This window comes from Schistosoma haematobium, chromosome 4, assembly GCF_000699445.3.
Source record: "Schistosoma haematobium chromosome 4, whole genome shotgun sequence".
NCBI classification, from domain to species: Eukaryota; Metazoa; Platyhelminthes; class Trematoda; order Strigeidida; family Schistosomatidae; genus Schistosoma; species Schistosoma haematobium.
The window spans coordinates 5,050,880-5,066,638 of NC_067199.1; the positions used below are offsets into that span (position 1 = coordinate 5,050,880).

At 36.2% G+C, this 15,759-nt stretch overlaps 1 protein-coding gene across 2 annotated transcripts in view; it reads right to left on the bottom strand.

The window, feature by feature from the left end:
• MS3_00007247 (uncharacterized protein) overlaps positions 1 to 14,867 on the bottom strand; it is a 50,995-nt gene extending 36,128 nt beyond the window's left edge. The window contains exons 1-10 of one of the 2 annotated variants that reach the window (XM_051215505.1): positions 14,785 to 14,867; positions 12,048 to 12,134; positions 11,963 to 12,013; positions 11,788 to 11,921; positions 10,707 to 10,968; positions 9,206 to 9,776; positions 8,175 to 8,421; positions 7,139 to 7,394; positions 3,374 to 3,764; positions 1,667 to 1,957 (exon numbers count right to left, since the gene is read on the bottom strand). In XM_051215505.1, the coding sequence (XP_051066015.1) occupies positions 1,667 to 1,957; positions 3,374 to 3,764; positions 7,139 to 7,394; positions 8,175 to 8,421; positions 9,206 to 9,776; positions 10,707 to 10,968; positions 11,788 to 11,921; positions 11,963 to 12,013; positions 12,048 to 12,123 (2,279 nt within the window). In that variant the 5' untranslated portion in view covers positions 12,124 to 12,134; positions 14,785 to 14,867. Of the gene's footprint in view, positions 1 to 1,666; positions 3,765 to 7,138; positions 7,395 to 8,174; positions 8,422 to 9,205; positions 9,777 to 10,366; positions 10,969 to 11,787; positions 11,922 to 11,962; positions 12,014 to 12,047; positions 12,135 to 14,784 lie in introns of both variants that reach the window. The other variant, XM_051215504.1, reaches the window with a different exon arrangement.
• Between the last annotated feature and the right edge of the window lie 892 nt (positions 14,868 to 15,759).

Genomic DNA, 15,759 nt, shown 5'->3' on the forward strand with positions numbered 1-15,759 from the left:
GACTTTCTGCAGTTTCCTCGTTGATTACTTTTTTATCAATTCACACTGCCAGAGAATTCCTACTCACTGCCATTTCGTGGCAGGGGAGTAGTTGATGGAGTTGAGAGAATGAAAAGCGAATGTCTGACGCCTCAACTAGAATGATGGATATGGAGGATCCATCTAGGGGAGTTAGGAAACCTTGATTCCAAACCAATGGTGCACATGGACTCCAGGATCTCAAGGGAACAAATGGTGTACCAACCCATTGTTGGTCACCGACTACCATGGGACTGAGTTTTCTAACGTTGCTACACTACCTTGTGGATTAGACCTTCAGATCAAAAGTATGGGAAGTGGCCCTCTAAGAAGACTAAATGCTTCAGTTTGAGCGTCAAATCAAATGATTTGTGTGGCGCATATGTATTTGATGACTCGTTGTACCAAAGTTTATGTGTTTAAATAAATATTAAATAAGATCTCTCACGGCGAAGTTCACACTGTATATTTTTATACAACCCCCTTTATAGTACAGTCTACCGTAAAGATCTACCCTAAATTTACTTACAGATGTTACTCCTCGTGAGGCATAGGCTACCCACTAGGATTCTCCATCGAACTGTCCTGGGCCACCCTTTCCAGATTCTACTAATCTTTTTCATATCTACTTCTAATTGTCGACGCAGTGTGTTCTTTGGCCGTTTCCATTCAGGATTTCAAGTTTGCGGTTGCCTCGTGATGCAGTTTGATGATATTCACAATGTATTTCCTGTCCACCTACGTCTTTTTTTATTTCCTCTTCAGTTGGAAGTTGGTTTTTCCTCTCCCACGGTAGGTTGTCGCTGATGGTATCCGACTGGTGGACATTGAGTATCTTGCGTAGACATTTATTTATAATACATTTTTGGTGGTGATTGTAGTAGTTCTGGAAGTTTCAGCCCCGTACAATAGAAGAAATCTTTATAATCCAGTTGACCACCAAAAAAGAAAAGCAAGAGGTAGCAGACTTGTCTGACACCGGTCTTCGCTTGTAATGCATCTATGAACTGCCCTCAATGCACAACTTTGCAGCTCAGTCCCTCAAAAGAGTCCCGTATGATGTTGACGATCTTCTTAAGTACTCCATAGTGTCGAAGAGGATTCCACAAGGTTCTCGTATTCTCATTGTCAAATTCTTTCTCATAACACAGGAAGTTGATTGCTCATTCTACTAGCTCATTTTAATGTCAGGTGTCATCAAGAAAATCTGTGTATGCTTATGCATGACGTTTAATTGTGGTCATTAAGCACCCTCAACTTAACATTTTGTAAGCATTAAGTCCTATGTCCTATTGTAACTTAACACTTAACACAATAATAATATAGTAGTAGTTCAACCAATATTAAAAATGGAAATAAATGTGTAAACTCAATTCATATTATTGTTATTACTGAATCACTATCAGATACAGATGCCTGTACTTCACTTGGAACCATATTTATAGTAGGAGGGCTATTGATACTAACCGGTTTTCAAAACCAAAATAAATGGGATGGAATTCGAACCTGAGACTTATTGTTTGAAAGTAGAACGTCTCAACCGCTGAGCCACCGCTCACTTAATGAATAAAGAACTAACGAGAAACTATTGATAAATAATTCATGAAAACCAACATGAATAAATTGGTATTTTACTAAATACACTTACAAGTTTGTTCCATTCATATCTGTATTGGAAACCTTGTTTTTCAATGGATTTGTATCAGTTTTAATAAAAACTGCAAATACAGAGGCTAAGTTTAAACATTCGATAATTAAAGGTACAATAATACAAAATGATGAAATGTAATTTTTTCGTTTAGAAGTAGTATACTGAGATTGTTTAAAAGATGACTGATCAATTGAACACGCAACATTTGTAGTATTGTCACCAATTAATTCATTTTGTATTAATGTTGTTGATAATGATGAAATTGGATTTTTTCCTTCTTCTATTTGACTTGAACAAGATAATGAATGAGAGAAGAGAAAATATAACAAGAACAACAAACAACAAGCAAAGTGAAAATATGACTAGCTGTTAACATTTTTTGGTAATATAAAATATTGAAAGTCTTAATAAGGTATTGAAATTTTCCGTTGTTCATATTCAGGACTCTAAATGATATACATAAATTCGAAGCGAATCGCTTCAATATAACCTTTTGATTACAATTTCTAGTACATATGGATTCTGATTAACACTGGAATCAATGATGCGCTTTTTTCATATTCCAAAAAAATCTACCTACATCCTAGTGTTGATATTCAAACTGAGACTCGGATGCAGTCAGTCAGTCAGCTATAACGTAGGACCAGGCACATATATGCATCGGTCCAAGTTGCCATACCTCATTAACACAACAAGATGAACACCGGATTCATAAAAGCAGTTAATTCAGAGGTGGTAATATATAAAAGAAAGATTGCATATAAGTATATAGTACAGGAAGAAAGAATTAGTTCGTAGAAAGAAAGATATGAAGTGACTTTAATCTCTTAGTTTAAGGGAAGACAGAGAGTGCATACATCAACGCCATTGTGATCGATTCTGAGCCATGTCACACACAGTCTCTAACCATTAGTTACGATAGTCACGCGAACCCCAACCAAGTAGTCTGCATCTACCAACATGGCTCAGATTAGAAGTTAGTGACTTCAAGCACTGATGCCACGTTTTGGTTTGGCCGCCCCTAACTTTCTTCCAACTCGAATGCAGTGCCTATCATGTCAAGTATATGAAGATCAATGACGAAGATGTGAACGAATCTTCTCTTATTTTTAGCTAGCCAAGGTGTACATTTTACAGGCAAGCTCCTAGTAAGACCGATATATTTAGCCCCATTTAGCTAAGTAAAATTATAAACATACACTATTGTTTTCGGTCTCCACACTAATCAACCGATAGAACCCCAAGTTGAAATGTCATAGATTCTATTTAAAAATTTTCAGTTTCATACAGAGAATATTCACAATATGTTACCTCTGAATTAATGCTCAAAGGTAAAATCTACTACAGAACTAGGTGACCATAATCCCGAATCATTTATTTTCGTGCTCAAATTTTATTCTATGAATATTTTTTTCACTTCTTTAACTTTGATTCACTAACCCAATCACTAATTACTTGAAGTCACGGGCCACATTCAAAATGTGAGGGCAAGTGATACTAACCGGTTGCCCAAAATCAAGTACGTAGAGGAGAATTCAAACCTCGAACTTAGTGGAGAAAAGATGAGAATCCTAACCACTGAGCCAAAACTTCATGAATTTTGTTTCGTATCCAAAAGCATGATTTAATGAGTTCTCTCATAATAAGTCATTAAGTTGTTTTTTATTGTTAAACACAAAACAATAACAGAAAGACTGGACTTACAAAAAGACATCTATAAGTTTATTAATGAAACGGGATAAAACACCAGAAATTGTTCGAATAAGATTTTGAAATTCTTTAGCAATGCATAGGAGTTCAACATTATCCATAGTAAAATCAGTGTTCATTCCATTAAACATTTCAAATGAAATAGGACAATAAGAATTAATAATTGTAGCCAAGTACTTTAATTGATTAATTCCTTGTATACTTCGACTAATCATAATTTCATGATAAAGTGAAGGGCAGCTAGTAGTTTTATCAGCGCTATTATTATCAATTATTTTATTATCACCAATAATAGGATTAGTCGACGACCAGTAGCCAACATCTGAGGGACATGATTTGTTTCTTTTCATTAAGATAGAATTTCCTCCCACTTGTTTTGAAATGGCTACGGAAAAATAAGGAAATTAGATTGAACAATGTAAAAGTCAATTTAAACAAAAAGAGAAAAAAACAAGTGCTTATTTATTATTAATATCCAAGACAAGCCGGATTATGTGTACTTATCCATCTTAATCTGAATGAGTAAGAATAACGTACAACTTGAAAGATGTGTATGTCAGTTTAAGATTAAATGTTTATTTGTAACCGAGCATCTAATTACTGGTTCATGTACTTTATGAGTAAAAATCAATAATACAATCAATTGGTCATTGGACAGTGATCAATGTAGTTTGCTTAATCCTTCAATGTTGATCGAATTTGATCAATCACGTTGTAATGTGGCCCCTAGTCAGAGTAACTCAACATTAAGTGCATTTTGTTAAAATATTAAGAAGTTGGACGTAGTTAGCGGCAAACCCTTAAAAATTAAGTTTCGTGCTGGGGTATCCGTAATTTTGAAGGGACTGATGGTCACAGTGGGATTCGAAAACGATTTGCCCAGACCCACAGCCTGAGATGATATGACTAATCTATTTGGAACGCGGTTGACCACCTGTACAACTGAGATGTTTCTAATTGATCGATAACTGAGTAATAATCAGCGTTATGCTTATCTGGTCTTTTAGTGGTTAGTGATGCGATAAGGATACCTAGGCTCGAGAAAGAAGGTTAAATAAGATTTGAACTTGTGACCAACTGGTTGGAATTCTCATGTTTTAAGAGCCAACGATGTATTTATTTTACTATAGTTTTTTTGGGGGGGTGAATTGAGGATTTCGAGACGAGATAATTAGGGATCGTTACAAACTGCATTAACACAATAGAGTGGAAGACCGAGCATCCATCTATCGTCCGAGTATTTATGTTTACCCACATGATCTCGATGTCATTTTTTAAAGGCTATTCAATATCATGTGAAGAGAATAAGTTGACATCAAAATTAGAGTTATTTTGGTAAAGCTACGCAAATAAACTATTCAGTTTAGTGTACACCATTCCACCGAAATCATCCTATACTGAATCATAAATCTTGTCTACTATATTCAAATTATTAGAATAAACCAGACGGATATAAGTTACAAAGTATACTAGTTGCATAATCCCACAATTTACCAAGTATAAAGTATGATCAACTGCATAAGTTTTTCTAGAATAGATGGCTTGAATAACGAATTAATACACACGAACAAACTACCACTTGTCATGACTGCATTTAACCAGTTTGTGGCCTTTATGCTATTTTATTTATTTATTTATTTGAACACATAAATATTGGTACAAGGGGGCACCAGATACATATGCGCCACACAATAACAATGAGAATGGGAAGAGATAAATAATGTAAGGTGTGTTTAAAAAAAAGAACAATAACCACTACAAATTAGTGTATGGTAGTGAAATAACAATAATAATGGGAGAAACAGAAAGGTACGACCAGAAAGAATTCTTTCAGTTAAATAAGTTACGGCCACTTTTTATGAAGAAAGTAAAAGAAAGTTACAGCAGGATCGCCACTGGCTTCTATTCTGAGCCATAATCTCATAACGTCTCTAGCCATTGTGTTGCACCATCTCTAGGACCCCAACCAGGGAGTTGTGAAGGACCAACAGATGCCAGTCCTTTGCAGCTTTCTTTCATACCACAACACCATGTCATACACTGACCACTTCTCTGCTTTTTCCAACCAGTCCCAGAGTCGACAAATAATGCACGACGAGGAATTCTTTGGGACGACATTCTTAGAGCATGTCCAAGCCACTGAAGTCGATGTCTCAAGATAGTGACACCAATTGAATTATGCAAATGAGATTAATTTAAAGTAATATGTGGCAAATAAATTACATTCTACTAAATATCTATATATGGTCCCGCTCAAAAAGCCATATGCTTTCGACCTTCTTATGAGGGATACCTTACTACTTTCTTGTGGTTAGGATATTTTTACCAAAGTGAGAAAGCGAAAGAAATAGATCGTAAGCTTGATTTTGATTTGAAATACAAAAACGCTTGGCACAATAAGGCACCGGAAATATGCTAATTCTGAAATAATGACCCATATGAACCACAGGATCCCAAAGAAAATCACTTATGGATATATGTGGCCAATGATTATATTATTATTATTATTATTATTTTAACACATAGATATTGGTACAAGGAGGCACCAAATACATATGCGCAACACAAATCTCATTCGATATGTGTGAGGGTTGTGATACTGACCGGGTGCCCAAACCGAAACAGGTGGTTTTCTTAGGGGGCCACACCCCGAGCCTTCGACCTGAAGGTCTGATCCACAAGGCAGTGGAGCATCGTAAGGAGATGCAGTCCCATGGAAGCCAGTCACCAACAATTGGTTCATACGCCTTTTGTTCCCGCAGGATACTGGAGCCCATGTGCACCATTGATTTGGAATCCGGTTAAAGCGCCGGACATTCGCTTTTCGTCCTCTCATTTTCGTAAACAACACCCCCGCCACGAGAAGGCAATGAGTAGGACTTCCCTGGCCGAGGCTATATACGCGTGGCCATGTGAGAGTATTTCGAGAGGGAGAGCGGACTCTCCCCACTCTCGGCCGTACCAGGGCATTTGGTGGCCAATGATCCCCCATGATGATGCATATTTTGACGTCCACAAATCGCCGGATAGATTAGATTTTCAAGTCAGAGGCTCTAAGAATGGTCCCTTCCAACAGGGAAATAATCTGCTTCGCTTTGGGAAAATGTACAGCACCACAGATCTTAGAAACAATGACAACTGTATAATGTGTTTCCCGAAGAATCATTGTACAAAACATTTAAGAGTAATGAGTGAATAATAGTATAGATTTCTTATTTATTTGAGCACATAAACATTGCTACAAAGAGGCATCAAAATATATGTGCGCCACACAAACTACTGAATTTGTGTGTGAGCTAAGATACTGCCCGGACACCCAAACCCAAGTAGATGGTTTTCTTAGAGGGCCACTCCCCGAACCGTTGGCCTAGAGGTATAATCCACAAGGCAGTGGAGCAATGTTAGGGGACACAGTCCTATGGTTGCCACTTTTCCCTCAAGATCCTATAGCCCATGTGTAATATTGGTTCGGAATCACGGTTTTCCAACTCTCCTAGATGGATCCTCCGTACCCAACAACCCGATTAAACGGCCAAAAATTTAATTTCCGTCCTCTCAATTTTGTGAATAACACCCCACCATAAGAGGGAAGTAAGTAGGACTTCCATAGCAGTAACTATATACCTATGACCATATGAGAGTATTTCAAGAGAGAGAGAGTGAACTCTACCCACCCTCGACCGTACCAGATCATTTGGGGGCATTAAATTAGCATAAAATATAATAAAACCAACTAATATATACAATTCAAAAACTTACATTTCATTTGGGAAGGATATGTTAGAGATGTGACAATTTGTGATGCAGGTGCACCAGCAAAAGGATCTTCTCCTAAATAAGATATTTCATGTGAGGTAGCATCATCAGAAACATCCATAGATGATGGTTGTTCATTCTCTTTTTCTGCTATCTCCATGTCTTCAGTCTCGACTTTTTGGAAGTCTGAATAATGACACGATTGAATTGATTTCCTTACATATCGATTATAAGGATCCAAAAGTACACGAATACATGCCTACATATTATTATTAAGAAAAATGATTACAGGAATGCTTTCTAATTAGTTAAATGTCACTCGTAACAAAAAAACTACAGTTACTATTGGTTATAATGTCAGTTGTTAAAAAATATTACAACTTATAATTACCGATATGAGTAATCTTTTGCTATTGTGAGCCATTATTCTCAATGACAGAATATGAACTCTATTACTGTTTTTTAGTAATACAGAGTCATATATATATATATATATATATATATATATATATATATATATATATATATATATATATATAGCTTCTGGGCTTGTACTAAAGTAGTATTAATCTTAATTTCTCTATAAATTCTATATGCTAGGTGGGGTCAAATGAATAAATTTAATAGTATTATGATACGTAAACATTTTGTATTAGTATTATCGAGCGAATGAGGTGTAAGCACAAACAAGTAAGCATGAGATACTGAAGTTAATTGATTTGAAAAGAAATATTGATGAAAGAATCATACATCAATCGATCATCCTAAATAATAACCTTATGAAAATGAAACAGTATTCCAGTGGACAACGTTCTGGTATTGAAAACAACTGGTATTGAATTCAAGTATTACTGAAGAAATGAACATTAGGATCCAATGTTGCATCTATCCAACGTAATCTAATTATATTACTGATAAGTAACTATTGGGTTATTGCATAATTTTCCTTTTTTTAATGTTATCCTTCGAAATGACATTTACTACACAAATCATCAACATGAATGGATAGTTGAATAGAAAAATGTTAGTGTCAACGTACTTTTAACTGCTCTTCTATTCTTCGTATTAAGTAGGGTACAGATTCTGAGAATCGTTTAACCACTAAATTTAGTCGTGATACATAGTTGTCAGATGATGACTGGATTCCACTAAGAATATCTGACTGTCGTGGAAGTAATTTACTTAACCCTGTGAGATAATAATCTGACAACAACCAAGTGGAATCTTCTGAAATTGAAAAAGATGATGTGACCAATGTTGTTTGGGGATTAATATCGATGCTACTCCTGAAGAAGAAAAAACATGTATATTAGTCTATATTCCTATTTACGAATAGTTAATCAAAAATAGGTTCAGCAAACATCCAAGTGAACCTATTTGTACTATCTCTCACCGTGCTATACAACATGGTCTTAGTTTTAGGGAATAACAGAGTTGACCATTTAGGTATTCATACAGCTTAGCTTTTTAGTGTGTAGGTATATGTAAGTTATCCATGAAGGATGTACCAGTAAGAAACTGTTTGACAATTTCGTGATCGATGATTCCCAAGTCAACATGTGAACTAAGTGTGACCTTGTTCAGTTTTTAACTCAAAAATTGACTCTATTACCTGATAATCATCCACGATTCAATATGAATACATAATTTGCAACACTGATTAAGTAGTTATTGAACAGAAACCCTATTAATATCACAGTTATTTTAGGAGCGGTGACTTAGTGGTTAAAACGCTTGGTTTTCAAAAATAGATCGCTGATCCGAATCTCATTTAATCTACTTCAAATGGAAAGCTGTGTATTACCAATGGCTCACACACACACACACACACATTAATAGTAGGGTTTCAAGGCTAGTTCGTAAAGCTGTACTTAGTAAATGATTAACAATTGAGTATTAGGAAATAAATTAGTTGACTGTAAATTTGCAAAAGTAGTCTACATGATATTTTGTACTCGAGCCTTGTAAAGTCGTAAAGCACGGTTATTGATTTCTTAGAGAAATAATGAATAGTTCAAGGTGTTTATGACAACTAAAATAAATCGGTAATAATAATAATAATAATCTGACCTGCTCTTTTCATTCTGAGGAATTGAAATAGACAAATCTAATAATTCTGATAACATTTCAGGATTTCCTTTAGTAAATTCACTGAAAGGCTCAGTGGTTGAAAAAGCACAGGATGGAATTCGATAAGACAAGGGATGACTATGAGAGGTAATATGTAGTAGGTCTGTAGTTTCAACAGATGCATCAGCTAAAGATACAGGAATTTGGCGCACACAGTATTCTGGAGAAGTATCAGGTGACACAATACATCGTTGTCGTTTCCTCGATGCATTTGACGGTGTAATTTCATCACTATCTATCAAGACTACATTTTTATCAATAGCTTGTGGTGTTGTATTTGACTTTAGTTTATCATCTAAATTGTTCGTGACATTAACATCCCACATTCGACCACCGACTGGGACTTTATACCGTTTACTAGGAATAGGAGTAACTGGTGCAGGAAGGTGAAAATCTGTGCTTGGAACACGAGGGACAGGTGTTCGTAATTTTTGGTTAGAAACATGATCAGGATTTGGGGAAGTTAGGGAGACAAGAATTTGTGAAGCAGGAGAATATTCAACAGAACGTTCTGAAATATAAATAAGTTAGCAAAGATGAACAGTTACAGAATTTAGAGTATTATATAAACCTACTAAATTAAATAAACGAAAAGTTGAAGAAACTGTCTAGTCGATGAATAAAGTTTTAGTGAATGCGGATAGTTATTTTTGAAAGGTCAAAGGAAAATACCTGTTATTGCTGTAACTAATAGCATCGATGGTTGGTTATATAGTAGGTTTCCATTACTTTGGTTTCATATGTTATTTAGAACCATAATTCAAATGTTTAGACCTCAACTACCGTTGATAATACTATTTTTCACTTCATTGCTTTTCACGTTGTCCACTTCGTCTTATAGAGCTAACATGATATTTTTTTGTTCAGTATCTTTAAATGTTACTGAATGATAAGACAACTTCATTTAAAGCTATATTAACCGATGCTTAGTTTTCAGAATAATTCAATTTGAGAGAAAAGTGATGTTTTAAATAAAAAGTTGACCATCAGATTAAATTGCAAGACTAACGTTGTTTATGGTAAAAATCAATTATGTCAGTAAGTATCAGTTTTTTTAATCATCACATCAAAGTACTGTCACAACGAGACAGATATACTCACTTCTTATCTCCCCCTTAGCCTTTGAGTTTTAAAATTACCTTATAGCTCTTATCCTGAGAGTTTGATTCTTCCTTCTAAATCGTACTGTCTATGAACAATCATTTTTATAACAACTGGTACTGTTGCTAGTATTACTACTCCGGCATATGTCTCAAAAATTCATCTGGCTGCAGTGAAATGGTGTGCCAACTATAGCGTATACATAAATATGTCAGGTTCTACATTGCTTATAACTGACTGATCAATAATTTTCTACTGGTCTGAAAGATAAGATGAAAAAATAAAGTACCAAGGAAACAATTAATTATTTATTAGTTGCAATTGAATCTTTAATACTCACCGTTCACCACTTGTTTATTAGATGCAACTTCTTCTTTTATACGAGCTAGTTCACTGCATACTAATCGATAGTCAGCTTCACGAAAGGCTATTTGAGCATTTAATTCACTTAGTTTACGTTGGAAATCATTTCGTTCAGATTTAAGATGTGATTCTAATTTACTGATAGTATCAGAATCGGTTGCTTTTGTTCGACTGGCAGATTCTTTAATGGTAGCAAGTTCACCTAGTTTCATATAAAGCTCTTCACGTAGAACAGATACCTAAAAAGAATTCGGTAAGAAAAATGACCCGAAATAAATAAATAAGTGATATATACAAATAATACTTACGTACACACTGACAACAACTAATACAATATTTACGTAATCTTTGAAGTTGTTTGTTACTATTTTAAGATACAATAGCTTAACTAAATATACCGGTCAAACCCAAGTGCATGATTAAAAACACAAGTAGGACAGGTTTTAGTGTAAATTAGGACTAACAGTTCGTCAAACCTGGTGTTTATTAGTGGTTATACAACTGTTTAGAACATCTTTTTCAATCGATTACGGCATCTGCATGTGTTCCATGAACTAGATTCACACTAGAGAAAGCCACAATTTTCTAGACGTTTGAAATTCACAAATACTATCAACTGACTAAATGGTCATATTTTTTATGTTAAAATACCTGCAGTTATACTTAACACTCAGGTAACATGAAGGAAGATGAGTTTCAACCACTAAGAATATATTTACTTTACACGCATCATGTAAATAATTACTTTTAAATACAAAGCGTTTTACGTTATTCAATAAATGATAACTACCATGATAAAAATATAATACCTCCTAGTTTGATAGGAAATAAATTTGACAACAACTTTACCTCATAATTTGAAAACATGAAATTTAACTAAGGATATGTGTCAAAGAACCATTAGTCACCATAAGCACTCTAACATCGAATGTTATGAATTTCTGTAGAACACTAAATCACATTCGGAAGAACAATTAGAAGTTAGATAAGACATCTAAGTACCACAGTTAGATCATTTTCTTGTAAGTGGTTTTGTTTGATCAAAACATGAAACTTACTTCTTTTTTTAGCCGTTCAAGTTCATTTCGTCCAACAGTTGGAGTTTGATCATTAGGTGGGAAGTCAGATGTCTGCGTGCACCCTCCCAACTTTGTATCTAACGAAGTTGACCGAGATAAGCAATTAGATAGCTCTAGATTTTGAAACGATGTAGAACAGATGGAATGAACTTACTGTTTGAATGTACACTGTGTTTATTTAAATGTTCCCCACTGTATGCTGACACTAAATGTATATGACCCACTTAGTAATACCTTACCATGATCATATTGATGTTGTGTACAAATGAGATCGAACTGGTCCAAAATCTCTTGAGTAAGTTCATCGTCATCCATATGTAAGTTTTCTAGATTTTAATAAATGTAAACCGACTAGTGGAAGATGTCTGTTATAGCAGTGAAAAATTACCTAAACTAGAGAAACTACAAGAACAACAGCAACAAAACGTATGATGCACATACTAATTAGAAAGTATAATTCGAAATTGATTCTTTTTATGTCTGTCAAATTGCCATAATAAAATTTGGACCAAAACTTACTGATTAAAAGATGTAAGCCGATAAAGGTTCATAAGCTACAAATTACTAGCTGGGTAACTGTCAAAGTTAGGCATCAGGGTTGATGAAAACCTAGGCTCATGGACCGAGAATTTTTTAACCAGATAAAACTAAGGTATTCTCATCTTTTGATAAGAGAATTTTAAAAATACGTGCCAGTAGTCTGCCAAGCATAGTTATGAAGTGAGTCAGTCAGCTACAACGTAGGACCAGGCACATATATGCATCGGTCCAAGTTGCCATACCTCATTAACACAACAAGATGAACACCGGATTCATAAAAGCAGTTAATTCAGAGGTGGTAATATATAAAAGAAAGATTGCATATAAGTATATAGTACAGGAAGAAAGAATTAGTTCGTAGAAAGAAAGATATGAAGTGACTTTAATCTCTTAGTTTAAGGGAAGACAGAGAGTGCATACATCAACGCCATTGTGATCGATTCTGAGCCATGTCACCAAGAGTCTCCAACCATTGGTTACGATAGTCACGTGGACCCCAACCAAGTAGTCTGCATCTACCAACATGGCTCAGACTAGAAGTTAGTGTCTTCAAGCACTGATGCCACGTTTTTGTTTGGCCGCCCCTAACTTTCTTCCAACCATCTCCAACACCGGTTAGCATTGCACGTCGTGGTAATCGGTGTTCAGGCATACGTAACACGTGGCCCAACCATCTCAGTCGATGAAGATTCACAACCTCATCAACTGATTTACCACCATTCCCTAATACCCTGCGTCTAACTTCACTATTACTTACCCGGTCAAACACTAGTGAAAAATATCTTCTACTGTTAATGGCCACGTTTCGCAGACGTAAAGCAGAACAGAACGAACTACCGCGCAGTACACTCGTCCCTTAATTGATAAACGGATATCTCGCCTTCGCCACGGGTGACGTAAGTTGGTGAAAACCAAACGAGCTTTTTGAATCCGTGCTGAGATTTCGTCAGACACCAACCCGTTTGGGCTGATCAAACTTCCAAGATAAGTGAAGTTGTCAACGTGTTCGACTACTTCACTCCCTATCCTTAGTTTAGGTGTTGACGCAGGCCAGTCTTGAAAGGACAACTTGCATTTCGAGGGGGAGAAACGCATCTCAAACATCGTGGCATTGTTGCTCAGTGCTACCAAAAAAAGTTCTGCATTTTATCAGTCTTTATCAAACAGGACTATGTCATCTGCATATTCTAAGTCGATATGTGGACCTCCTGGTAGATCAATTTCTGAAAATTCAGTCGACAAGAACGTTATTTCCAGCAGTAGGTCTATGATGAAATCAAAGAGAAATGGAAATAGTGGACAGCCTTGACGGACACCACTTGAGGTTGCAAAATCAGATGACAGTTCACCATAAGCTCTGACTCGACTAGTAGTGTTCGAGTAAAGAGTCCTTACAAAGCTTATGTACTTCTGAGATACGCCTTTCAATGACAGACACTGCCACAGAACCCCTCGATCTACAGAGTCAAATACTGCTTTTAAGTCAAGAAAAACCATCATCGTCGGACGCCGATAAGCATGCCTGTGTTCCAGAATCTGACGAATGGTGGATATGTGGTTGATGCAACCACGACCAGGTCTGAAGTCAGCCTGATTTTCTCATGTTTGCAGTTCACGAGTCTTAGTTAGGCGTCCGATAATTATTGAGGCTAGTATTTTAGATGCTATATTAGTCAAACTGGTCTCTCTATGGTTATCATGGGATGATTTTGACTCCTTATATAATGCGACAGTCGGTGATTGAGATCAGTCAGATAGAATTACATTTAGTTCCCAGATTTCGGCTAAGATATTGATCAACCTAATCGCCAAAACTGGATTACCATCCTTAAAAACCTCTGGCGTTAATCCATCTGGGCCAGCTGCTCTCCTCGTTTCAGATTAGCTATGAAGGAATACCGATACCAGTCCAGAAAAATACACAGAATGAATACCAAGGAAATATAAATAATAAACGGCTAGTAAAATGTCGTCAGGAAGTCGCATAAAAAACTCACCATTAAGAACCTGACTGTATACGTTTCCGACAGCTACTAACTTTACAAACTACGCCTTATTATGTAGTGGCAATTCTATAGGCAAAGAATTCGGCAGCATCAATAAAAAAAGGAAATTTGAAACTTTCTCTCAACATTATTCACCTTTGCAAAAACTCAGATTATTCATAACTAGACAAAGTACTTGTGGCGCTACCGAGCTAAGTATTTTTATAAGCAATCCTGAGGTTGACAGGATATGACTTTGAGAACCCTAATGAATAATATTTCCAGTAGTAACTGTCATTTGATCTATGTGTGGGCTGTGATATTTCCTAATCCCCAAGTTATTTAAATAACGTTGAACGTTAATTGAGACAGGTAACATCATGATAAATCGTGAAATTAAAGCAGAATATAACCAATTAGTATGTCTTATAATAAAACAACCTCTACTAACCGAATTATGACAGAAATACGACCCAAGTGAATTGCACGTGCGACTGCATAGTGACAACGTCCTTGAGAAAGCTAGTAGCACTAAATAACAATCTACGAGGGAAACTAATGGTTCAAACGGTTCAAATGGCTCTGGACGGAATAGAAGAAACTTTCGCTTAATGTGCTTCCTGCTCTAGTAGCAGTTGATCATCGATGCCTCCGGGTAAGAACCTTGGTATATATTAACGATAAGTGAGGAAAAAAATTAGTAACTTATAGCGAGATACTGTCTTTAATCCTTAAGAAAATATGTTGAGTTTTCCCTTGATGGGCCCCTAAAACGTCGTTTAGGCCAGGTGATTTGGCAGCGAATTACAACATTTGACTACTCTTAGGAGGGTATGAGGTGTGCCTATAGTCCGTTCTGCTGTGTTGTCCTCAGTTTCTGGGTTTTACCCTTAGGGTTTCTGTTGGGACTAAGCCTAAGTAAGTGTTGAAGGAGATACCCAAGAGCATTTGGGGTTCCATAAGTCATTAGAAGGTCGCCTTTAAGACGCCTGTACTCTAATGGGAAGACGTTCAGTGATTGGAGGCGCTCTTCATAAGACTTGAATTTGACTCCACGAACTGACTTTGTGGCTAGCCGTCGGGTACGTTCCAGGGTGCCCCTACCCTTTTAAAGTGAGGGAGGAAATACTAAACCTTTGTACTCCAAATGGGGGTGAATAAAACTGTTCTACTGTCGAACTAGCCAAAAATGCGCCTCAGTGTTACCAGTGCAAAGCTTGCTCGAAAGACATTTTCGTCGCAGCTAGCGTAAAACCTCAGATCGTAGGATATCAAGACCCCTAGACCTTTTTTAACTTGGGATACCTCTAAAGGAGAGTTACCTAAGTTGTATTAGTAGTCTGCAATATGTCACGAATAGACTAATTAACCCTTGAAGTGTTAAAGGTAAGTCTGTGGCTCGCTAATATGGAAATACAAAAAGCTC